Source organism: Typopeltis vanoorti, chromosome 11 (assembly GCF_054136105.1).
Source record: "Typopeltis vanoorti isolate ZY-2024b chromosome 11, IOZ_Tvanoo_1.0, whole genome shotgun sequence".
Taxonomy (NCBI): Eukaryota; Metazoa; Arthropoda; class Arachnida; order Uropygi; family Thelyphonidae; genus Typopeltis; species Typopeltis vanoorti.
The window spans coordinates 55892150-55919629 of NC_143559.1; the positions used below are offsets into that span (position 1 = coordinate 55892150).

A 27480-nucleotide genomic window follows, 5' to 3' on the forward strand; every position below is an offset into this window, starting at 1 on the left:
TGTATATGATAGCTCGTGATTTAATCTTATTTTTATTTGATTATTTTCATATATACTTGTGATAGCTTTTAAGATATTATTTGGTATTTGTCTTTCTTTTAATATGTTAAATAATGTTTCTTTTAACTTTGTCAAATGCTTTTTCAAAGTCAATAAATGCAATATGTGTTTCTAAATTATATTCTCTTTTTTCTCTATTATTAATTTTAGGCAAAAGGCCGGGTCTATACATGATCGTCCTTTTCTAAATCCATTCTGTACCTCTAGAATGTTATTAACAGGAATTTAGTATACTGATACCTCTATAGTTTTTAGGGTCATCTCTATTATCTTTCTTAAAGAACTTTAAATATATATATATGAAAATCGTCACTTTCGTTCTCCTTAATATACGTTCTTTTTGCCGGGTAAGGCCACCTACTGTAGTGAAGTGGAAGTCAGTAGTAATTTGAATCAATGTTCTAATTTTCATTATATCTTCCAGGAGTGACGTCATATATAAGAGAGAATTCTTGTATTTTCAGGCAGATTGGTGTTAGAGCTGCAATAACACAAGCTGCCTCTAAAGATATTGTCCTGTATCCTTTCATTATATGTATGGCTATAAGGCGTTTAACTCTGTTTAGCTGCTATCGTTTTTTTTTTAATTTAATTTTTTATTTTAGGGCATGTAGGTGCAGCATAAGATATCAATGACAGTATAGTTCCAGTAGATATTGTTTTCAGCACTCATTGACCTAATTCCACTTAATCCATGCCGACTTGTATTTGTAAGCTTTTTTTTTTTTAGCAACACATGAGATGTGCTTGTTGAAGGTAAATTTTTCATCTATTGTTACTCCTAGGTATTTTAGCTCACCGGCAACTTGAGAGCTTACCCTTTTAGGAAGACTGTTACAGGTTGTTTTGATTTTTATGTGGGATGTGGAGCACTTTAGATTTGGTGCTATTGAAGGTAACCTTCTTCCTGTGTGCCCACTCTGCAATTTTAAAGTTTTTTGTTGGCTGTTACTTTTTACTGTAAGCTGCCTCCTCCCCGAATCATTATCATTGGCGAAAGTTATGACTTCTGTTTGAGTAGTGGAAGAGTTCTTAATAGCAAGTCGTACTGGATGTTGCAGAAACTTTGTCATCAGTAATAACCTTGCTGGCAGCAACGTTTGACTTCTTTCATTACAGCTGTGGTTTTTAATGTCATGGTTGCTGTTCTGTCTGTAAAATAAATTTTTGTAAGATACAGTAAGTTTTTTAAATCTATTAATTGATTGATTATGGCTGGCCATCACGCAGCATCAAAGGCTCCTTATACATCGAGTGAGATCAGTAGCACGTCTTTTTTTTTGCTGTAGACAGTCTTCTGTGAACTCTTTAACTTTCTTAATTGCATCTCTTGTGCTTAATTGAGGCTTAAATGCATACTGATTGCTGCTTAATAGGTTTCCTGAATAGATAGTGTATTATTCGGTTTATTAGAAGTTTTTCTAGCACCTTAGCAGCAACATTTATGAGACTAATTGGCCTGTATTTGCTAATTTCGTCAGATGTTTCTTTTTTTGGTTTGATTATGGGTATAATATATTAAAGCGTTTCCATACTAAAGGAAATCGCCCTCTTTTTAGGAATTCGTTGTAAACTGTTATGAATTCGGGGAATTTAACAAACACTCTTAGGACTATATCGCTGGTTATTTCATGCTTTTCAGTTTTTCTTGGATCCATTGATCTTAATATTGACTCGATTTCCTTAGTTGTAAATAAGTCGTCGTTAGGGGTATCTATCTCTATTTTCATTCTTTGTAAGTTTGGTGAATTTGTTCATGTGTTGATTCGTTGTCATCAGGAATAAACTTGTTTTTCATAATAACTGCGGTTTCTGCTAAGTTTTTAGTGTAGGAGCCATCTGTTTTCTTAATGCAATAGTTAATGATATAAGTTTTGTCTGATTCTTGCTTGCTGCTAATTTATATATACAATTCCAAGTATTCGATATGGTTGAAACAGTACAGAAATTTTTCCATTATTCTGTTTTTGTGTTTGTAATTTTGGACTGATAGCTGCATTTGGCATTATAGTAATTCTGTCTTCTACTTTGTCTTAAATCTTTATTATTGTATGTTCTTTGATATAGTTGTCTGAGTGCATTAAGTTTTGTTAGGCCTGTTAATTCGTCATTCCACCAAGGTACTAATTTTCTTCCATCGATGTTTAGCTTCTTAGTTGGTCGCTGGATTATTTCAGACCTCATGAAAGTGCAGAAGCAAGGAAGTCGGCTTGTACTGATGCCCAGATGGCTAGGTTCTTGTCTAAGCTGAGCTGTTGTTCGCTGATCCCATTAAAGTGATGCTCTGAGATTAGGCATGAAAATTCTCTTTTTAATGCTTTTAGAAATATCTCTAGATTGGTTTTATTGGTGAAGTTTGATGTTAATGGGATGGTTTGTGCTGTGTATTCCGTTTAAATTTTTGTTACTGATAATGAAACTTAATATGCGATGATCAGAACAGCTTTTCTCTTCCTCGCCTCTCCATTCGGATACCCAAGGTAAAATAGCGTTGTCTGCTATTGTCAGATCAATGAAGCTGCTTCCTCTGGTATTTTTCAGGTGATGGAGTGTTACAGTCGTCTTTTAGTATGCGTGTAGGGAATTTGATGCTAAGAACTCTTCCAAATTTTTACCTCTATTGTTTGTGCTATTGTTAAACCATGAAACCGAATGGGCGTTGCTCTCTATTTCGAAGAATTAGGCCTTGGTTGATGGTAAAATCCACGATGTTGCCCATTTTTTCTAAGTCGTATTTTATGTCAGTGTGATAGTCTGGATACATACTCGCAGCAAGATTCTGCGTTACGAAATTTCGATAAGTATTGAGTCCTCATTGCTGTGGCACTGAGAAATTAATATTGCCTTAACTTTAGGGTTGACCACGAGTATTGCAGCTCTTTCATGTGGTCCTTTAGAACATATTTTATAATTCGTTGGAAAGCCACATATTTTGTTTTTGATGTTGTAGGGTTCTTGTATTAATGCTAGTCTGATATTTTTTCTCTTTATGGGTTAACTTATTTACGGCCTTGATAGATTGTTGTAAACAAGTTATATTTGAAGGCATGCCAGGGAAGTAGCACTGTTTCTGCAAAAACTTTATTATTGCTTTCCATAATCTATGCTTTGAATTTGACATATAACTGTAGACAGCTCAAATTTTGAATTTTGAGCTGTTTACAGTTATATGTTGAGCAGTCGTTGCTTAGTACTATGGTTTGTAGTACTAAGTTTTTGGCATGCTTGTTATGATTTTGGCCATTTATGCAGTTCATTTTGGACTTATTTCGTGGGCATTCGCTGATCTTACGTTCAGCAAGTGCCCACGCTCTCCAGCCAAAAGGCTGCGACTTCGAATTCTGCCGTGGGCATGGATGTTTGTGATTTATCCCCTGCAGTTTCGTGTATGATGGTGAAATTTATTGCAGTTAAAGCACCTCACAGAATGCCTACATATAGTCTGTTAACTTTATTGTTTTCCATAAAGTCTGTGCAACGGCAAATTTTCCACAGCATTTTACAACCAGATTTCAGCAATTTGGTCCTCACCCTTGGATAGACCTCTATAGTCAAATTTCTCTTGTTCGTTTTTTAATGTCATGATAAATTTCTGTCATATTTGTATCGCCACTTAAGAGTTGCTCTGCATGCGGTTTGAATGCTCTACATTCGTTCTGCATGCGGTTTGAGTCAGTGGGATTGTTCATATCAGTTGCACTGGGAATATCATATATAATTGGCCTTGGAAGATGTTTCTTATTGGGATTTGCTACTAACGTGTCTTTGCTCTCTTTAGAGATTTCGTTATATAGCAAGTCAATGTCAGGCTTTTCTTTAGATTCAATTAAGATTTCTCCATTATTAATATTTTTTATTATATGACACCTCGTAGTCCAAAGATTCATCAAGGGAGGATGCCCACTTCACAACTCTTCACCTCAACCACCCAATCCACCAACTACAACAAACCACATCTACACCAATGCCATCTACTGCCTACCACCACCACTAGTATTTCCACAATCACAACATCCATGCCCATGGCGGGATTCGAACCAGCGGTCTTTTGGCTGGAGAGTGGATACGCTAACCACTCAGCCAACCAAGCCACTGCAGAGTGGCGCAGTGGAATCATGACGGGACCATAACCGAGAGGTCTGCGGATTGAAAACATGATCTGCTGTTTTCCTTTATGCCAGCCTGGTTGGCCGAATAGTTAGCATATCTGCTCTCCAGCCAAAAGGCTGCAGGTTCAAATCCTGCCATGGACATGGATGTTTGCGATTGTCTCTGGAAATATTACTGGTGGTGGGCTGTAGATGGCATTGGTGTAGGTAATAGTGGTAGTTGCGGTTAGTTGTAGTTGGTGGATTGAGTGGTGGAGTATCATTTTGGGTGCCCTCCCTCAATGAGTCTTTGGACTCCTTGGAGGTTCACATAGTAATAATAATAGTAATATTTTTCATTCTTGTGATTTTAATTTTGATTTTTCTTGGGTCTATTTTTGTTTTAATTGCTGTTTAGTTGAGCTATCAGTTTCATTATTAATTTACAGCAGAATTGTTTTCTGATTCGTCTTTGTTTTTAATGACTTGCGAGTATAGCTACAGTATAGCGAGTATACTACAAACAAACAGGAACAGGCTAAGTTAGCCTGTTCCTGTTTGTTTGTAGTAGACTGTAGTTCTATTGATAGTTTGTTTCATTTTTCATTTTATTGAATACCAGTTAGTATGTCCATTTTTAAATCATTTCATAAATTACCCCTTACTTTGGCAATGTTACGCAGCAAATTGAGGTCTTTTTCAAACTCTAACCCGTCCCATGCTGCCATCTTAATGTTACTCAAGGTTGTAGTATTATAACTCTCCTATCGAACTGCTAAGTTTCCTAAAGTACAAAGTTTAAGAAAATGTACTTACAGTTTTGCTGGTTGTTTCTTGAAGGGACATTGAATTAGACTTTAGAGGGTTGTTTCTTGTAACCTTTGTACTTCCCAGTGGCAGCAATGAGGAGAGAGTGTTAGCCTTTGCTATAGCAGTTAATCCTGTTATGACCTGGACATTGTCTTTAATGGTAGCTGAACAATAGATACAGTCTGACCAGGCAGTATTCGGTCCATAAAGTTAGAATAAAATTCACTCATACGTGCTTAAAACTATGAAACTATGGAATAAATTACTCACTGTTAGAAAGAGCGCATTGCAAGCTATCGGTCAGTGCTAGATACATCCAGCTTTCCTGTTCGATACTGCACAAAATCAAGGTAAAAAGAGGAGTGATCAGAGACATGTCTGAGCCTCCTCACATTGCGTGTGCATGTGTGTGTTTGTGGATCAAAAAGAACTTGGCATTAAATTTATATGGAATCCATTACTTAAAGCAGTCCACCTTATCTACAATATGTCATCAAAAAATATTAAATACTTTGGTCACAAGAATGGTATTGATGTATTCATCGGATCTAACCCCCCTTGTCAGGAATGCGAAGCTTGAAATTCTCACTTTTTTTGTCATCTTTCCGAGCTCAAGATTTCTTTCGAGTATTAATATCTCATTCATTAGCTGTCTTTATCATTTCACAGTTTCTGATAATTGCTCCGTTCCTTTTGATTTACTTATTTGTAAAGCTTGATTTTTCTGCAGTCCATTTACTCAGTGAGGTAGTCTTTCTTAACGACTTCACTGAACACAACTGAAATTGGTTATTCCTTCTTTAATTCCACTGATCACGCTGAAAAAATATTGCCATATTAATTGCTGTTAGTTAGGATCTGACATATATTGTTCATCTACTCACCAAAATATCAGTCGTTAAGAAAGACTACCTCACTGAGTAAATGGACTGCAGAAAAATCAAGCTTTACAAATAAGTAAATCAAAAGGAACGGAGTGATTATCAGAAATATTTCTCTTTGTTCTGCTAACAACATCAACTGTTCTTAATTGTCTCTTCCAAATGCATGGAGGCAGCTCCCCCTCTTGGTAATTCAGACCATGAAGTCGTTCACATTTCCTTTTCAGTGTAATGTCCATCATCCAGCAACTTTCAGTTTCTTGTTCATTAACACAATAATGCTGAAAAACAATACGATCATCCTGGTTTTTCTCAATGCCAATTCCACTCTCTGGATCCAAACAATTCCTCTGAATGAATAACAATATTTACTAGAACGAACCATAATTTTAAATAATATAAAATTAATATGAATTAATGAGTTATCCTGATTAGACTTTCCCAGATTTTTGATACAGATATACAGTCATTCCAATTCAGGTTAGGATGATCGAGTAAGGCCTCTACACTTTCTTTTTAAAATTATTGAAATTATTAATTAATATTTTTAATTCAATCATGTCTCTGCTTAAAAATATTTCTCTTTAATACTTAGTGATATAACATCACGCGGCTTGTTCTATTTATAAATGATCTATTATTAGTTTTCCACCTTGTATTTTAAAACTGTTCTTGTTTTGCCACTGTGCAATTTTCAGACCGAAATATTTGGCTAATTAAATATCTTTCTTGTATGTATGTGCTTATATTATACAATCTTTATGTCACAAATATCCATAAAATATCAAATTTTAATTCTTCACGGGGAAAATGCCACCAAAATAACCAGTAAATTAGGAAAACTTTCAGTTATACAAGGCAGGTTACGAGCGAAGATCAATTTTTTAAAAAAATGCCGCAACAACAAGATTATTCCCAATTTTGCTAAGATTAAAGAAACTATAAAATCTCCTGGAGCTCATAATATTTACCAGAATACCAGTTTATCTTTAATCCATAACCAACTTAAAGCTGCTAAACGTGATCTTGCTATTAACAGTCATCATATTTCTGATCTTCGCACCTATATTTCCACAAACTTGGATCCACATCTTCACATAGTTCTAAATGTGGCTAAACATTCTACTCAACGAGCATATAATAACCTAAGTCAATATCTAAACCGCAAATATGAAGCTCTTTCTTCTAAACAATTCAAGCCCTTCAAAGCTCCAGATAATTGGATCGTCAATATATCCGGACGTCCACTAACTAATAGCGAAACCCTCATCCTTTCAAAAGGACATGATTTTTCTATTATTCCTAATAAGATACCATATCTAGATTTCCTAGTTAACATTGAACGGAACCTCAGTCATCTAACTAGTGATAAAGCTAATGCTCTTTGCCTAGAAGTCGCGTCTTCTCTAGTTAAGGCCAAACTCCCTCCTTCCAACATATCTCCTTCTGAAATGAAATCTTTACAGTCCTTGAGAAAAAACAATCACCTCATTATCACCAAAGCTGACAAGGGGAAAGCAACGGTAGTTAAGGACTCCGCAAATTACAGAAGAAAACTTTCTCTTTTACTTCGAGATCGCTCCACATATCAAGAACTTGATTATGATCCAACCAACAGACAACTAAAGAAATTAAATTCTCTCCAAGATGAAGTCATCAGTTTAGATAGTGACACAATTGAAAGACTTAAAACTCATTTTGCAAGACCTCCTAGATTTTATGGTCTTCCTAAAATACATAAGATTGACTTCGTCCAATAGTAGATTGTACTGATTCTCCTACTTACCATATAGCCAAATATCTAGCTAAATTATTGAAATCTCACATAGGCAACTCTAGTTCCTTTCTTAAAACTCCTCAGATTTCTTAGAAAAATTGAAAAATATCTCATTGCAACCTACAGATCTTATGGTGAGCTTTGATATAGAATCTTTATATACAAATGTACCTCTCAAAGAGACTTTAAAATTACTAGCTTCTTTCCAGAAGACATTATAAAACTATTCGATTTCGTAATACACTCTGGATATTTCTTATGTCAAAACAAATTTTACAGCCAAGTGGAAGGAATGGCCATGGGAAGTCCTCTCTCTCCTGCTTTAGCCAACTTTTATTTACAACATCAAGAAAAAGTTCTCTTCTCATCTATATTCCCTCAACCATCCTTTTGGATAAGATATATAGATGACATCTTTACTGTATGGCATCACAACAAAGACTCCTTACCTTCTTTTTTAAACAGTATCAATTCCTTACATCATCGTATAAAGTTTACTATGCAAATGGAAAAAAACAACCAGTTATCATTTTTAGACGTTCTCCTCATCCGGTCACCTTCAAATACTCTTACAACTACAGTTTACAGAAAACCTACGTTCACAGGTCGTTATATTCTTAAAGAATCTTCCCATCATCCTTGTCAAAAAACAGGAATTATAAAATGTCTAATCAGAAGGGCCAAAACTAATTGTTCTACTTCTAATTTTCTACAGAAAGAACTTTCTACTATCCAAAAGCACATGACACTCAATGGCTTTTCCAAAAAGAGTACACAACATCTCGATTCTTATAATCCATCACTAAATAACAAAGATTCAATACATCGAGTTCCAATTCTATACATCTCTGGGATTTCAGAACCTATTTCAAGAATTCTGAAGAAATATGAGTTAACAGCTACTTATTCATCTATTAACAAATTATCTTCCCATTTTCCTTCTTCTAAAGACAAACACTCAACTATGTCTCTTCCAGGAGTTTATCCAATTCCCTGCAACTGTGATCTCTCCTATTTTGGACAAACTGGACACTCTCTAGAAAAAAGAATCCAAGAACATCAATCCTCCATTCATCACAACAAACCCGAAACATCTGGATTGGCTCAGCACAGGATAGAAACTAACCACATCCTTTGGTCAAAAACTCACCTCTTACATAGATCCTGCTATAAATTTGAACGTTTATTCAAAGAAAGCGTAGAGAGGCCTTACTCCATCATCCTAACCTGAATCGGAATGACCGTATATCTGTATCAAAAATCTGGGAGTCTAATCAGGATAACTCATTAATTCATATTAATTTTATTATTATGAATTCCTTCTGCTTAGGAGTGCCCCTAAAGGGACACTCCTAAACAGAAGCAGGCAAAATAGCCGTAAATATAATAGTTTGTTAGGAGGAGTAACATGGGATTCCCAGAAATAATATCCATATTAATTTTATGTTATTTAAAATTATTGAAATTATTAATTAATATTTTTAATTCAATCATGTCTCTGCTTAAAAATATTTCTCTTTAATACTTAGTGATATAACATCATGCGGCTTGTTCTATTTATAAATGATCTATTGTTAGTTTTCAATTGTTAGATGATCCTAAATGAAGGAATCTTGGAAAGAAATCATTCATTTGAATCTAACATATAAAACTTGCTAACAAAGAGAAATACCTGCACATCAGCTGTAATTAAAAGTGAAACTTCTTCACTTTATGTAAAATTTGTATTCTTTATTTCAAGTGCCTTATATTTAAGCTGATGTGATTATATTAAGATTTCATTTTTAATTATGTCTAAAAAGAGAGATAATCTGATTTAAATTTAAGCCTCACTTAAGCTATGTAAAATTTACTGTGAGTCATCTAAAAAGTTGCTAAGTAATAATTCCTGGAAGGCATAAAGCTACAGGTGTACACCGTAACGCTAGCGGCTATAGCTTACTTGGGAAATTACGTTGCCATGTATTTTGTGAATCCAAGTATAGCAGCATCGTAAAAGCGAAGGATGAACCCAAAGGGGTGAAAAGATAAGGGCCGTGTGCAAAAAAGGGGACTGAGAAAAGAGGGCGCTCTATAGAAGAATATAAGGGGTTGAGCCTGTATCGGAACACTCTCTCTGGTCATAACGTTTTCCTGTTTTGGTGGTCCCGAAGTTAGCAGGTAGTTTAGCATAAAGGGGGGGAGGCAAAGTCTGTGATAAGATGTCGGACTGCAAGCGTTCTTAAAATGAAGTAGGATTCTATGCAAAGCTGAAGGTAAAAATTCCAGTCCTAGCAGAATCAAGCCATCGCTGAAAAGTCCCATCGAGTTGTTCCTGAAATGCAAAGATTTGAGTCCGTTTTCAGCAGAAGGAATGAAGATAGTGTAACCCCTACATTGGCATATGGACAGCCAATAGATGAGAAGTATCCAGACATACGTGGTGTAGAACAACGCGGAAAAAGCTCGGTAAGGTGCAATTACTCTAATTTTGTGTGAAAATTCATTAGAAGAGAGAAGATTGTTTACGAATGTGAAATTAAGAACTGTATTCTTAGGAACACTGTGGACAGTCTCTATTTAGAAAGTTAACCTCCTTTGAGAGTAAGAAGAATTGTTTGGAAGAGATCTTTTGTAATTTTGTATGTGATAGGATTTACTTGATGCGATAAGAATAGTAGAATTTAGTATCTCAGTAACATTAGAATGTTTGTTAGTTTTCTCTTGCGAGTAATACTACTGAAAGGTATTTAGCTTAACTTCATATCATTTGCTATCTATCTATCCCAATATGCAGTTACTGTGTTTAGCATGTTTATACGATTTAATTAATTTAGAAAGTGTTAACCTCTTAATTTGAGTTTTATTTAGTATTGAGCATAATTGAGTGTATGAATTTTGTATTGTGTTTTAGATATTCCAATAAACATGTCATATTTACCTGAACCTGAGTCATGCCTGATTACAATTTCAACTTACCACTTATAAAAATAGAACCTATTTTGGCGGGAAGGATTTAGAGAGTGAATGTAATAATAGATTTAGGTCACGACTGCAATAATCTGAATCTATACAGCAGTTTAAATAAGATATAGTGTAAGAAAGCTAAGAATCTAGTATTGTCCCTGAGTAAGGATCTTTTCTGCTATAGGATACTGGCTGGCGCAGCAAAATATAAATTTGCCAGTATCCGAAGAGGAAACAATCATCCTAGATACAGGAATAAGATTAAAGTAAGTGAATAAAGAGAATAAATCACAAAAGATAAATATTTAACAATAGAGCAGCCGGTAGGATTTTGATTGTATAAGGTTTTAGGTAAGAAAGGATAGATTTAAGCAAACAACTAATTAAGCATAAATAAATCATATAGAAACAACATCGATATAACACCACTTTGTATTTTAAAACTGTTCTTGTATTGCCACTGAAGATGGTCTGCCATTTTCAGACCGAAATATCTGGCTAATTAAATATCTTTCTTGTGTGTGTACGTGCTTATATTATACAATCTTTATGTCACAAGTATCCTTAAAATATCAAATTTTAATTCTTCCTTATGTAATTTTTATGTTATGGACTAAGTATTTCACTTAACTATTCTTTGGTTCTAATTTTTATCCAAATTTTGAAAAATTGCCATTTTCATTTAACAGTCAAATCTCTAAGTATGTTATCAACACGAATATTCATTAATTTTCTATTTTTAATATCTATGTGTTATAATTTGTCTTAAATAGGATGTTGTATACATAAGTCCATAAACACTTTTAACAAATTATCTATGAAATTACTGCAAAATGAATTTATTCTCCAGAACTTTGTTTCATATTCTTAGCTGTGCCTTGGCCACAAATGGTTAACTGCACTTAGCTTCCTACTTCGATTTTTGGTGGTTTAATGTGATCAGGAATCTTCTCAATTGCATACTAAAAAGTAAAGAAAATAATGTAAGAGATACATTTGTAACAAAAACAAACTTTATTTATACTGAAAAGTAAGTATCTCATATACCTACTTTAGTAACTTTCATTGCTACTCCTTCAGGCAGATTCCTTTGAATATATTCCAGAAATGTATCAGCAGTAGATCCAGTGAGATATTTTACCTAAAAAACAGAATAAGTTATGTTAAACATGCCACAAAAATTTACATAAATGATACTTAACAATAAATTATATTATTGGTTTTTATCTTTTACCCAAGTACATGAACAAATAATTTTGCATGTGAAGTAAGTTGATAAATTTAGAACAACCTGTCCTAGTTTCCCATCATGCATAGCACACTTCTTTGCCAATGAATATATTATCATACATTATGAGAAGGATCTCTCCAGACAGTTTTGATCTTTATTTAGGTCTACCAGTAGGAGCTAGACCTGTGAAAATACTGAGGCTCTCAACATACAAGCAACTCCTGTATAATACAGTATTTCTACAACACAGGTTTGCTCTAAGATAAAGAATTGCAATAATCCTCATGTAACATGGTGTTTTTGAGCTTTAGTGTTGAGAAAAACCCTGCTTTTATTTTGGATTTGACTTGCTTGTCCTTATAGCAAAAAAAAAAAAAAATCTGTATTTTTAATTTGTTGCTAAATCTTCATCATATCTAAATCATAAAAAGCATATCTTCATCTAAATCATATAAATGCGGAAAGTTTTTTTCACTTGGTTGCAAATTAAATTAAACTTGGCAAGAAATTATATTCTTGTTTTATTCTTTATCCAAATGTAAGCAAACCGAGTTTGCATGTGAAATACATTCACAACTAGGCTACTTGTGTATAGAGGTCAATGACCTCACATTAACTGCTTTGTATCCCATAATGTAAAGCATACACCCTTTCAGACGTATATAATGCTATGCGTTATATATGTTACGGGAAATATATGTTAGTCTGTTAGTCAGAGAGGCCAGTAGCCAGACTGTCAATGTACTTCGTGTGCAAACTTTTGTTTGCTTACACTTGGATAATGGATAAAACAAGAATATAATTTCTTGGAATTTAATTTATATATACACACACACGCACATTTCAGGAGGAATAGTAAATATTTTGATACACGGTAGTATCAATTATTCTGAAAAAAAGGTTTATATGAACTTGTCCAATTGTCAACGGATGAGGATATACAGCTGTTTAAAGCTGGCATGTACAGCTCCGATGCACATGCAGCTCTCTGTAGATCAGTGTGACCAAGAAGTAGTTATAACCTGATACAATTTTGTGTTCAAGTGTTTTTAAGAATGCCGCACATCTTTACACATGCTGAATATGCTGGTATAATGTTCATTTACGGTTTTGTAATGGAAGTGCTGTTGTTGCTTGTAGAGAATACTGTCGATGGTTTCTTAACCGCAGAGTTCCAGATTAAACTTCTGAACGTGGAATGTGAATATGCTGGTATGATGTTCATTTACGGTTTTGTAATGGAAGTGCTGTTGTTGCTTGTAGAGAATACTGTCAACAGTTTCTTAACCGCAGAGTTCCAGATTAAAGAGTGTTTACAACAAACTGCATGAGACTGGTACTGTTCCCAGAAGTCATATTTCTTCTGAATGTGGAAATGAACAAAATGTGAATAAAGTAGAACACATTCTTCAGTTGACAGAATGTAGTCCTATTACAAATACATGGAGAATTTCTGCACATATCGGTGTTCCACATGCAAGAGTATGGCAAACATTATGTGAGCAAGGTCTGTATCCATTTCACATAAATCAGGTGCAACACCTTCTCCCAGGAGATGAAGGCACTTAATTCTGTTGGAATTGGGTGCCTTCTCAATTAGAATTCTGTCGGTGGGTAAATGCTAATCAATAATTAATTCCATTAATACTGTTCGCCGATGAAGGTACTTTCATCCGCGACGGTATCGACAACACCCATAACTGGCATCAGTGGTCCGACAAAAATCCACATACTACCGTAGAAACAAATTTCCAGCACTGCTTCTCTAACATGTTGTGCAGTATGATCAACAACCACTTGATTGGGCCCGTTGTGTTGCCAAGTCGTCTTACAGGGCCCATTTATCTACAATTGATGCAAAACGAACTTCCACTACTATTGGAGGATGTTCCCTTGGCTACAGGGATTGGAATTATAGCCATCAGGTGACACAATATTTAAATTGAACTTTCCCTGAATGATGAATCGGCCTCCAAGGTCTCCAAGACTTCACTCCTTAGACTGTGGTTTGTGAGGATGGATGAAAAGTGAAATATACAAAGAAAAGGTAAATACAACAGATGAACTGATTGCTCGCATTATGGATAAAAAAAAACCTCAGAAGAAGATCATGCTATTATCCCAAGAGTTGCAAAGTGCAATGAGGTTGGCAGTGGAATTTTTGAACATTTATTATGAACTGTAAATTACAATATTTGTCAATTATTTGTGTTTTGTATCATTCAAACAGTCAATAAATACAAACCACTTGTAAGCCATGTATCATTCTTTAATACCTCTCATAATAACTTTTTATGTGCCAGTTTCGAAAAACTGTATCTCTGCATCCAATGGCAATTGGACACATGTTTATATGAACTTTTTTACTCAGAATAATCAATACTACCACCTACCAAAATATTTCTATTTCTCCTCAAACACCCTGTATATAAAGCCACAAGAAACCTTAAATGTGTAAAGGAAGCCGGAGTAGATGATATCCAAGCAGAAATACTCAAATATAGAGATATAGTTTGATTCCTTAAATTAAAAGTGAATTACTTGCTCTCAGACAGAGGTAGAAGGGATTTCCATCCAGATATAAAAGATTTATAATTACTACTGAATAATTCAGAATGCCTGGTCAGAAGGTCAAATTTCTGATAACTGGAGAACTCGCATAGTGCTCATCTATAAAAAATAGAAATACAACTGCAAGTGATAATTACAGAGGAATTTCTCTACTGAGTGTCAGGATCAGATTTTTACTTGAAGACAAAGAAAGTTGAAAAATCATGAGAATATAACAAAGATCTGTATATAAGTTCTGCAGATCTGGAAAGGCACATAATAAGGTGCCAAGAAAAAACTGTTCAAAATGCTCTAAGTATATGGTATTAATGGGATATTATACAGAGAAATAGACAGCCTATACTTAAGTTGCAAGTCAGGGGTTAAGGATTCACAGAAAGAATGGTTTGATGTAAAATCAGTTATAAGACTTCACAATAATTGTGAAGCATTCTGTCTTCACAATTATTGATATCCATATGGATCTTGGAAGCTTTTCTCCCACTTGGTTAGACTATAAATTATATATTTAGTTTAATCCTTTATCCATGCGTAAGCAAAGAAAGTTTGCGCCTGCAGTATCTTCAGGACTGGGGCAACTCATGGCAAAGGTGGACTGAGTTCTGATCACTTTCCTTAGTATCCCATAATGCAAAGCACATTTCCTTATGGACATTTATAATGCTATGCATTGTGGGAAGGGTCACTACTCAGACCGGTTTCGACCTTCATTGAGGTCTCTTCAGTGGGAGCCAAACCCAGAGGTGATACCAGGGTTGAAGCCTTTTGTTGAAGAGTTTGTTTGCTTACACTTGGATAAATCTATATGGATCTCACTGTGGCAATAAATCTGATATCAAAATATCAGATTTATTTATTTATTTACAGAGCTTAGCTGATTATCAGAAATACTCAGCTAAGCTCTGTAACAAAACTGAATAACTGCAGTAACCAATTTCATATGGAAATCAGCAAAAAAGAGACAAAAACTAAAACAGACATTAATATGGAAAACATCAAAATCTTTAATAAAAGGCCTACAGTATAATATTTTCAGCTATTTAGACAGAGCTTTCAATGAAGATGGAAAATTAAATTTGGAAATTATTATTATTATTATTATTATTATTATTCCGGGCAACTCCAAGGAGTTGACAGACTCATCAAGGGAGGCCCTAACATCATGTCAAGAACAACTATTTGACATGCACACAGTATCTATCATACCTTGCCTTGAACTCATTCATGGTCATAGCACCCATAACAGATTCTGGCAGCTTATTCCACTCATTCACCACTCTCCAAGTAAAAAACCTAGCTCTAGCACCCTTATCAACCACATTCTTGCCCAACTTCCATGCATGGCCCCTAGTCCTCCCACCACCAGTCCTATTTTCAAAAATATCTTCTGGATTAATCTTATAGAAACCCTTCAGTAATTTGAATGTCTCAATCATATCACCCCTTTTCCGCCTAAATAGAAGATAAAATAAACAAAACCATGTTGGCATATGTGTGTATGGTTGGGAGCCAGCTAAATAAATTTGTATGAAATAAGAAAAAGTAGTTAAAACTAAATTAGCAGTAGTATATAAGACAGTGTCTAAACCAATTTTAAGTTATAGATATGAAAGCTCAGTTAAATATAAAACAACTGATGAAATACTAGAGCCCACAAATATAAAAAGTTCTGGGGGGGGGGGATGAGAGGTTATTAAACAGATTACAATGGCCAAATCATATTAGAACTGAAGATATTAGAAAGGAACTTGACATAATTAGCATTTAAGAATGTCTGAGGAGAGCTGACTTAGGTGATATGGTCATTTAAACTGAACAGCAAAATAGTCAACAAAACAAGTTAATTTTGAGCAAATTCCTGATAGGAACATCCCATGGGGGATATGTATCAGAAAAATGATAATGACAGTTACAATTCCATCTACAAAGGTAAACCTATCACATATTTAGAATCATGGTCAGGCTGAGGATCAATAGTTCAAGAATCCTACTCTAGAGACCAAACATGGTATCTTTTCAAGCCACTTCTGCCTTCTGCAATTTGGGCAACAAAAACTGTCTACCTAAAAACATTCACAAACCTCCATTCCATAATGGAATTCAAACCCAGAGTCTGAGAGAAAGATGCTTTTTCTCTCTTACTTTTCAAGCATAGTTCATTCTATGATTAACATGATATGGGCTAAAATCTAATTCTGTCATATTTGTGATTATCTTCAGATGACACCTGACTTTCATCACTCAATGCAAGATGAGACTGCTCCTGATCAGTAGGCCTGAAGTGGTTTGAAAAGCCTGAACATATTAGGTTTACAGGGTTTTTGTGGTGGGATTGTGTTTTTTTTTTTTTTTTTTTTTTCATATTAGGCTCAATGGACTGCCATGGTCAATGTAGAAAGTTTTTTTACCTTGGGTATACTATACGTTAAAGATACCAAACAATTTTATAAACTTGTTTTAATTTTTGGTTTTAATCATTGGTTTTATTGGCACCTTGGTTTTAATCATTTCATATTTCATATATTTAATTATATAATCAGTTTGGATTAAAACCAAGTTTATAAAATTGCTTGGTATCTTTAACGTATAGTATACTCAAGGTAAAAAACTTTATACATCTTTCTCTCATCCTGAGATTTTTATTTAATAAGGCCAAAGCACCTTGTGGCAACTTGTATAGGTAAAATTTATAAGTTCTGCATTACTTCAACCTTGGCATCTCAGGATCTGGCTCCCACTGACATCTAGAAAATATTGCTGGAAAATTAAAAACTCGGGATGCTGATGACAACACACTGCGTACTACCGCTGCTACAGCAGAGTGTTGTGCCCCTGCATGGCTGAAGAGCACGCTTCTTTAGTCAATGTCCAGCTGAATCAAACTATGAGGATAATCTCTGGAGCTTTAAGATCTACTCCTGGCTACCCAACTCTCAGTAATATAGCCCCTCCCTCACTCTGCAGGACCCAAGCCTTAAGCAAATTATGGACAAAAATAATTGGAAACAGTTCCTTGCCTATCCACCAAGACATTTCCTTCCATACTTCACAAAGACTGAAATCCAGGCACCCTACCTGGAGGAGTGCAATACAAATAAATGACTAGAACTTCGACCTATGCGAGTCATGGGGAGAGTATTGGTTTCAACGTATCCCCAATCTTCAAATTCCCATTTCAAATCCGACATCTCATTTGGAGGGCTTCAATCTCCCTAAACATGTCTGGACCACGTTAAATCGGATCAGAACAGGACATCTCTTGCATAAATGGAACTGGGCTGATACTCCAAACTGTGAATGCAAAAGAGAGAGAGAGATCCAGACCATCAATCACATTGCGCTTGAGGGCCCTATCTACTCATTCTCAGGTTCTAAAGAGAACTTTTTTAAACTGACCCCAGAATCCCTGGAGTGGATCCGGGATTTAAGGATTAAGCTCTGACTCCTGCATTCTTAATTTTGATGTTTAATCATTTCAACCTAGTGTACCGCTTTTAATATGATTTTTACTATTGTTTTTATGCTGTTTTATGTAATTTGTATGTATTATCCTGAGACCCGTACATCATATGCTAAATAAATACTGACGAGACTTCAATAAAGGTCAAAACCAGTCTGGGTAGTGACCCTTCCCTTAATGCATAGCATCATACATGTCCGCAAGAGATGTGCTTTGCATTATGGGAGATACTAAGGAAAGTGATCAGAGCTTACTCCACCTTTACCATGAGTTGTCTCAGACCTGAAAATACTTCAGGCACAAACTTGACTTACCTGCTTGTTTGCTTACTTGGAAAAAAGGATTAAAACCAAGTTTATAAAATTGCTTGGTATCTTTAACGTGCATGCCATGGTCAAGTAATTTGACATCTTAGAAAAGTAATATACAGAAACTGCATGGGGGAGAAGGTAAAAGTTCAACACAGAGTTGCACACACCCACCAAGTATTTATATAAAGGATATTTGGTTAGAAATAATACATAAAAGGACCGTTCAAATGAAATTTAAACACAAAAACATAACACATTGGTAAAAATAATGAGCTACTGAGTGACCATTTTACAAGGGTATATCATCCAAGTGAAGATTTTGTTATGGCAGATTAGTGACAGGACAGGGACTGATGTGAGAACAGAGTTTGATGAATTGGAGGTACTTAGTATATTGTGGAATCTGAATACAAATACAGCTGTAGGATTGGATGGGATATCAGCTCACATTTTAAGAGAATGTGCAGGGGAACTGGTAATGCCTTTGACTAGGATGTTTAATTTAAGTCTCAGTGCTGGCAAAGTCCCAAAAGAGTGGAAGGAGGACAAAATAATTCACTTGCATAAAGGAGAATCTAAGTCTGCAACAGCAAATTATAGACCAATCAGTATCTCAGGAGTGGTGGTAAAAGTACTGGGAAAGTTGATGAAAAAGAGAATTCAGGAATGGGTGGATAAGAATATGATACTCTGTGAGGGGCAGCTTTGTAATTAATAATCTACTAGTTTTTTTTTATAATCAAGTGAAAGCTGAGTTGAATAAAGGGAACAACTACACAATGATTCTGCTGGATTTTGCAAAGGTATTTGACAATATACCACAGAGAATTCTGATATGCAAACTATTGAAATGGATATGAAATTGATGATCTGGATAAAAGGATGGGTGATGAACATATACCAAAAGTAGTATATGTAAGAGCAGAATCCAACTGCAGGGAGGCTGTATGCCACTGGGATTTGTGTTTGGACCACTGCTGTTTAATTTGTACATAAATGATCCTATCCCATCCTAATTTATGTCTGCACATAGAACCACACTTCACCATGCAGGCATTTGAAATTGCTTGGTTAATCCTTATTCCAGGAGTGTGATGTTTGTGTGTGTTCACAGAGCAGTTTTCCTGTTTTGAGGGACAAAAAATCTGAATTTCCAGGAAGGAAAACCCTCCACCTCCGTATGAGACCAGATAACTCATAATTTGATTGAAAACACCTGATAAAGGTTCCTCACATCATAGATGGGACTCAAACCCGTCTTTCCAACCAAAGGGCTCATCTAAACCAAATGAGCTATGGAGACTCACATAAACATAAATTTGAAGGGAAATATTCAGGTGTTTGCTGTGATGATGCAAAGTTGGGTAGGGTAATAGTTAATTAAGGTGATGTAGAGAGCTTGCAGGATGATTTGAAGATGGTGACAGTAAGGGAAAACATGATTGATGTCAATTCAATTTAAAAAAGTGTAAAGTTATGCATTTTGGAATACAAAGATTATAAGCTATGTACCACATTGAGAAAACCTGTACTCCAGGAAACTGATGAAGCCAATGATTTGGGGAGAGGGTAGCAGTAGATAGAGAGTTGAAGTTTAGAGGGCATATTGCTAAAGTAGCCATGATAGCTCATAGGATTACTTGGGTATTGAAGAACACGCTAACAAGCAGAGATAAGGGGAATTATCATTCCTCTTTATAAAACTTTAATACAACCACATCTGGATTGCTGTGCTCAGGTCTGGTCACCTGGGTTTCTTAGGGATGAGGAAGTGGTGGAGAGGATTCAGAGGCGAGTGATCTGTGGAATGTTCCATATGAGATAGACTGAGGATCTGCAGATTGCAAAAGTTATTTGATAGGCAAAAAAAAAAAAAGGGATGGATATGATAGAAACATTTAAGTTACTTAAAGGATTTGCTGCAGGGGAAATGTTTCAGCACTTAGCTAGAAGGGCAGAACAAGATGTCATCCTTGGAAGTTAGGTCAGAGTGTGGTTAGCAAAGGCATGAGGACTAGATTTTTTGCTTGGAGAGTGGTGAATGAATGAAATGGATTGTCTGAGTCAGTTGTGAGTGCTGTCTCTGTTAACAGTTTCAAGGAGAGGTACAACAGATATTATGCTGATAGTTTGCATCTCCCACGATGAGTGAGTCTCAGGACTTCCTGGAGGTGCTGGGTGATGATAATAATAACATTTATATCTGTTGAACTCTAATCTTTCAACCTGAAGTCAGAAATTATCACAACAGGTAGAGTGAATTAGTTAAAATTTCTCCATATCTCTTGTAATGTTTCAACAAGTCACCTTATGCACCTCTTAATTTTTTTTTAAATTTCAATCCTATACACAAGAGGTTGTGGAACCTATAGCACATCAGTTTTCCTGGATATGATAGAAACCTATAGCACATCAGTGCCACTGTGTGGGAACTTTTTTTGTGTGTGAATTCCATCCACAAAATATTTTCATTACCAATAATCGTGGGTGAGTTAAGAGTTAGATAACCCAGAAACCCCTATCTAGAGACCAAACATGGTGCTTTACTTTTGAAATCTACTTCAGGCCTGCAAGTGATGAAATTCATCCACCACTTAAAAGGAGCTGGTGATTAAGAAATTATTCTTAATCACTAGTACATATAGTACAGTACTACTGTACTATATGCACAGCAGTACTGTGGATAGACTAAGGGTGAGATAATGATAATCTTGATCTAGAAATCTTACTCTAGAGACCAAACATGGCACAAATAATTTTTGCATCATCTTTTAAATGCTGAAACTTTAACCTCGTTCATCCTTAGGAAATAACATTACTGATTTCAGACTCAGCTGTGCAACTAAATAAAGAACCTTGTCTTAATTATTCTAACTGAAATTACAAATTACTCTGAGTATATCAAAATAAATAATTTATTAAATCAAAACGTTATTTACAGTGAGCATATCTAAAATCACTAGTAAGCATATGTACACAAGTCACTATAAATTAATAATAATTATTTCGGTTTATTAAGTTGGGTAAAAAATAAGGTGTGTTCCATGATGTGGTGTTTTCAGGTATTTTCATGTGGACTGTTCATTCACTCCACATGGGTCATCGATGACCCATATTTCAGAATTTACTTTAAGCATTTGTAATGTATGTTGTATAATATTAATAAGCTTACAAAGATTATTATCAAGAAGATATAACATACAAAATGTATTATGCAACAAAATGAATACTTTTATTTAAATAGCAAATTATCTAATTAATACAGTTTTTTAAAAAGAAATAAATTTAACATTTTTTTTAAGACAGACTTCACAACATCACTTCCTTTTTGTTTTTGCGATTTTCATGGAAAAGTCATAATTCTCATGGTCTTAATCTAAAATCTTATAATCTCAGTTTTAGTGGTAATGGTTCACTAAGTGTGTTGATAATCTTTCAAATAGTATTTAAATTGGGTATATTAGTCTGCTCTGCTATTATTTCAAAGATTTCTTCCAAAACCAACAGCAAATGAAAACCTTCTACTTTCTTATAATCTTGTATGTTAACATCGAATAATCTGAAATCAGGGGTACCTATGAAAGGTATCAGATGAAATTAGTTTCCAACTGGATCTGATCAATTCTTTTTTTATCAATATTTCCATTAATACTCTGTCATTGTCTCTGTAATCTTCACTCTCAGAACTAGATAAAATTCAATGGCATTGAATTTTATCTAGTTCTGAGAGTGAACTCAGAACTAGATAAAAGAACTAGATAAAAGAACACCCCATGCTAGAATGAAAAAGAAAAACAGAGCAATAATAAACAGAAGCAGAAGGAAAAGAAATATAGTAGCAGGGATACTAGTCCTATTACAAAACAGTAGCATGTGAAAATAAAATGTTTGGTAAATATATATATCCCAATCTCTAGCTTTCCTCTTCTACTAATTAAACAATATATGTCTGATTGATTGATTTGACTATTCACAAGGACTATTACACCAAGACCTGTATGAAGTTGTAAATAACTTTTTATACCCACAAATTATGTGCCTGAATAAATGTTCTGAAAAGAAATTAGAACTTCTATTTGTTGGCATGGATGTTTTAGGACAGCCCTATTCGCATCTTATGCCACTTGCTATAATCTCTGCTTTCTGGTCTTTTAAGGGAAAAGCTTCTGGATAGCAAGAGAGCATGTCTACTATGATAAATATATGGAGTATCATGTATACTTATTCAAGTAAATTATATTGAAGATTGTCAAGCCACTTCAGGCCTTCAATTAGCAAGGTGATCTCACACTGAGCAATGAATTCCATTTGTTGCATAAAGGCATCCACAAACATCCATGTTTGCAATGTAATTCAAATGCACATCCTGTTGGTTGGAAAGTGGCTATACTTTCCACTTAGCTAATCAGGTAATTCTGGATCTGAACCTAAATATGAATTTTTTTTTATTCAGAAACTTCAAATAACCACTGGATACATGTGCAATCACACACACACTAGATAATAAAGTTGAAGTTCTGATTGTGTTATTTGTCATAGAAATAACTGAAAATAAAGGAGTTATTCAAGTCATTAAAGGTGTGTAGGGGGGGGGATAGGTAGGTAAGTATATATATAAATATATATATATATATATATATATATATACTGAAAAATTAAACTTACCTGTATTATTCTAAAGTATGTTCTTGTTTCATACTGAACCCTATGTTTTTTGTAGATAAACACTGATTTTAACACAGTTTTTCGAAGTTTGATTGTTGGAGGGGTCCAGCTATAAGAAAATCAAATACTCTTAGTAAAAAATATTAATAACCAACCACAGTTCTAATTTAACATCTATAAATTTATAAAACTTTTTCTAAAAATATATTTTATCGAATTTCAAGAACTGGGAGAAGAAAACAATAACCACAGTATTCAGATGACCTGTTAAAAAGATGAAACTAAGGGTATTTGAAAATTAACATTTATTTTACATAAAAATGAAAAAAAGTTCCTGTATAAAGTTGAAAGACTACTGTGCTACCTCTGCCTACATTGCATACTCTTGTTTTAGAGAAATCACACACACACACACACACATTAAAAGCTATTGAATCTGCAATTAATAGATCCACCATATCTTTCAAACAAAGCAGAATAATGATAGCAGCATGATTAGTAGATAAAAGAGATAGCATCCATCTTTCTAAGTGAAAGTTTGATGATATTTCTTTCATCTTTGAGGAATTTATTGCATGTAGTAAAATATTAGGTATATTTATTCATTGTAATATATCAAAAGGTATATATCTTTATACTTTGTCAAATGCTTTTTCATAATCTATAAACAAAATATGAGTTTCTAAATTAAATTCCTTCTTTTCTGTATAAGTAATTTTAAACAAAAAGCTACATCCATTGTAGAGCATCCTTTTCTAAATCCATTTTGACCTTCTAATAATCTTTTTTCACTGTATATTTTCAATTTTTCATTAAGTATTCTATTATATCTTTTGAAGCATGCATTCAATAAATTAATATCTCTGTAATTAGCAGATTTTGTTTTATCCTCATTTAAAAAGGGGGATAAAATTGTTCTATTGGTATTTGTCCATTTGTTTATATTTTATTTTAAAATTTTAATAATTTCTGATGAAAAATTTTTTCCAGCAAATTTATACAGTTCAGGGTTTATCTCATCTTCTCCTACTCATTTACCATTTTTTTATTTTACTTAGGTTATCTTTTAATTCTCTCATTGTTATTATATCTTTTAAAGCATTTTATAAGTTTTTGGTGTAATTATTTTTATGTATTATCTATCCAAAGATCTGTAAAGTAACACAAGAAATCTTTTAAATCTATTTTGTAATTTATATTTGCAGTTTCTTTTATATCTGCATTCATGTGCATTAGTATTTTATATGCACTGGGTCTTATTTTGTATATATCATTTTCTAGTATGATACAACTTTTTCTCAATTTTCTCTGTCTCTCTTTCTGGTTTCTCTTTTGGCTATTGCTTGTCTTTTTTTTTTACATTAAATTTTATCTTCCTGTTTTTTGCTACTTAACCATTCCTTAATTTTCAATTATTGTTTTTATTTCATTGTCTCATATATGTAATTTTTTATTTTTGTGATATTTTTTGTGTTCCCAGACTTTCATATGCTGCTGATGTACTAATTTCTTTTATATTATTCCATTCTTTCTCAATGTCTTCATTTTCTTGTATTTTTTTATAAATAGTTATTAATCCTCTGTTGGTATAAATATCTTATACTTAAATTATTTAGCAGTCTTACTTTGTAATTAGATTTTGTTTCTCTAGTTTTTTTTTTTTGTAACTAATTTGGTGGAAACCTTAATTTTGCATGCACTAAATAATGATCTATATCTATTTCTAGCCTCTCCTGACTTGAACATCTAGGAAGAGGTTTGCTGCTTTTTCATTTGCTATAAAGTAGTCTATTATTGATTTTTGTCCTCTTGCACCATGTATATTTTTTATGTTTATAAAATATATTCATTATTTTTAAATCATTATATATTATATATTATATAATCAATGAGTCATTTTCCATTTTTGTTTACTCTTGGTTCTCCAACTTTTTCTATATTATATATATATATTTTTTTTCATTCCTGTTCTAGCATTAAGATCTTCAGCAATAATTATATTGTCTATTTTATTTAATTTTTCATATATTCTTTGTTACTGTTTGTATGTGAGCATACACTCCAGCAACTGTTAAATTTGCTTTATTTAATTTTAATCACACTTCAAATATTCTTTCATTCCAGTATATATAATGAGTTATTTTTGCTTTAATTGATTTGTGAATCCAAATCATTATGCCACTTTAAAAAAATTAACAAAAGAAATAAGCAAAAATAATTATTCTTATCCTCATATTGTGAAATAACATTGAAATGTACTATTTTCATATTATGCAGAAATAAATAAGGCACTAAATACTTAGAGTATCAGAGAAAGAATGGGAGAAAGATAAGCATAAATACACATACCAGACACTGAATTAGAAACTTTTATTTAATATCATGTTAGACCTCCTTTAGTCCAAATTACAGCATATATGCCGTTTGGCATAGATTCCACAAAGTGTTGGATTGCATCTATGTCTACAACATACCATGTGTTCACCAGACAGTCCTTTAAAAAGCTCAGATTTGACAGAAGAAGACTTTGCTTCTGATCTGTTTTTCTAACTTGTCCCATACGTTTTAAATGGAGTTTAGATATGGGCTTTGTGGTGGACAGGGAAGATGGCAGAAGTCACTGTCATGCTTACTGATTCACTGCCGAACAATTCTTGCACAATAGACAGTAGCATTGCGGTCCATGAAACAAACATCACCTGCTGGATAAAAAGCAACATTGCAGGATGAACTTGATTGACAGCAATGTTCATATATTCCTTGGAGGACATCTGACCTTCGAACAATATCAGGAAACCCATTCCATACTAACAAAACATGCCCCACACCATGACACCACCTCAAGACCCTGTTGTGTTTACAAGGCAAGCTGGGTTCATTTCTTCATGGGGCTCCTGCTGCCAAACTCTCTGCCTATTGGTATAAAACATGGTGCACCTTGACTCATCCAAACACAACTTTTTTTTCAGTCTTCTTAGTGTCTGGTCATAGTGTTCCTGACATCACTGTAGATGAACTTTCTGGTTCTTCACAGAAATCCACGGTTTCTGTATCAGTATGCAACTGCCAATACTGATTCTTTTCAATTCCCTGCACATAGTTTGTGTTGGGAACAGCCTTCATTAAATACTTCAGTCAATTGCTGCAAGAAGTTCTGTTTGGGCTTCTTGGATGATAGAGATCTTGTTCCTAACAGACTGTCTTAAGACCACAGTTATGGCTATTAGACAAGCAATGTGGCTTATTTTTTCACTGATTAAACACCTGCGATATCTCATCTTTTCAGAAACCAGTCTGCTATTTTCAAAATCATGGCTCTAGCCAGACAGGCATCCAAAATAAGCTCTTTATCAACTCATAATTATCCTTTGTTTTTCCCATTGTGATCCATACTACTCACGATTACTGACAGAAGCATGCTTAAATAGTTGCCTGGAACATGTGGTTATGCATGTGATCAAGTATTTTGCATATATGTTGTGCAAGTGATGTTTACACACATCTGCATAAAGGTTTCTACAATTCAGTGGTTCAGTATATGTATCTATACTTAATGTACGCCTCAGTCGTAGCATCATAATAGTTATTAACTGTTATGATAAGGATTCAATTAGGAATCCTTTAATTATGTTGTATACTATTCATTATTATTAGAGCGGTGTGTGTATATTTTCTTTCAACTTACACTTTAGCAACAGTAATATCCAATTCTTTTGCTGCCTGTGTTACATACCACTGATAACTATTAAGAACTGCATTATCATGGCCCTTAACTTCAATGTCAATAGCTTTATATAATTTATCTGGTTCCTCATCATTTAATACCTGAAATAAAATTAAGATTTTTTTAAATTCTTGTAAAGTACAATAAATGATATAATACTTTAATACCATAAAACTGGCTATAAATAATTTTCTAATGAACTGATAATACGATTTAAAGGAAAATCAATGACTGCATTATGAGGTTTGCAGAGGGGATGGATTAGGATTCTCCACTGCCATACTCAGATATTTGAAATAAAATAAGCATAAATACAGTTTACATCAATAAAATTATTATGAAAGGAATGCTGAGCACATACTCTAGAAGCCAGGAATTAAAAACTATTATAATCAGCTGTTATAATACTAATTTTCCAAGGGTACCAAATACCTAGCTGCATTAAGTATTCGATGCCCTTAGAAAATTTGTAGTTATGAGCCTTTTTTTGTATGACAATAATTGATAAAATATATAGCCACTAGTGCCTTCAGCAAGTACCCCAATCCTATAGCATCCATATATGCCACTTTTTATTTATTTATTAGTATGAAGTTTCCTCCCTTCCCCCCAATCCTTATTGGGGCGAGTTGAGCCCCCCCTCATGGGGGGTTAAGTATTTATGGCTGTAGATCCGTGTGTGTGTGTTCACGGGGCCGGTCTGCTTGCTTGCAAGATGAAAAACGCAGTAGGGTTTTTTCCGCCAGATAAACTGGCGGAAAAAACCCTACTGCCCAAGACCGGCTAACTTGGCTATGGCTGAGGAAGATCCTCAAATTCCTCACGTCTTTGACAGGAATCGAACCTGGGACACTCCTTCCCCAGTCATATGGTTGCGAAGTGCACAGCCACTAGGCTAACCACGGAGGAGATATATGCCACTGATTACAATTAAATAAGTTGTGTGCCGTATGTGA

The 27480-nt window shown here is 34.2% G+C and overlaps 1 protein-coding gene across 1 annotated transcript in view; it reads right to left on the reverse strand.

Annotated features, from left to right (window-relative positions):
- Positions 1-11121: 11121 nt before the first annotated feature.
- The window catches only part of mRpS10 (mitochondrial ribosomal protein S10), a 44190-nt gene continuing 27831 nt past the window's right edge, over positions 11122-27480 (reverse strand). The window contains exons 3-6 of the mRNA XM_090400966.1: positions 26486-26625; positions 22801-22909; positions 11614-11703; positions 11122-11524 (exon numbers count right to left, since the gene is read on the reverse strand). Of these exons, the coding sequence (XP_090257092.1) occupies positions 11465-11524; positions 11614-11703; positions 22801-22909; positions 26486-26625 (399 nt within the window). The 3' untranslated portion in view covers positions 11122-11464. The remainder of the gene's footprint in view (positions 11525-11613; positions 11704-22800; positions 22910-26485; positions 26626-27480) is intronic.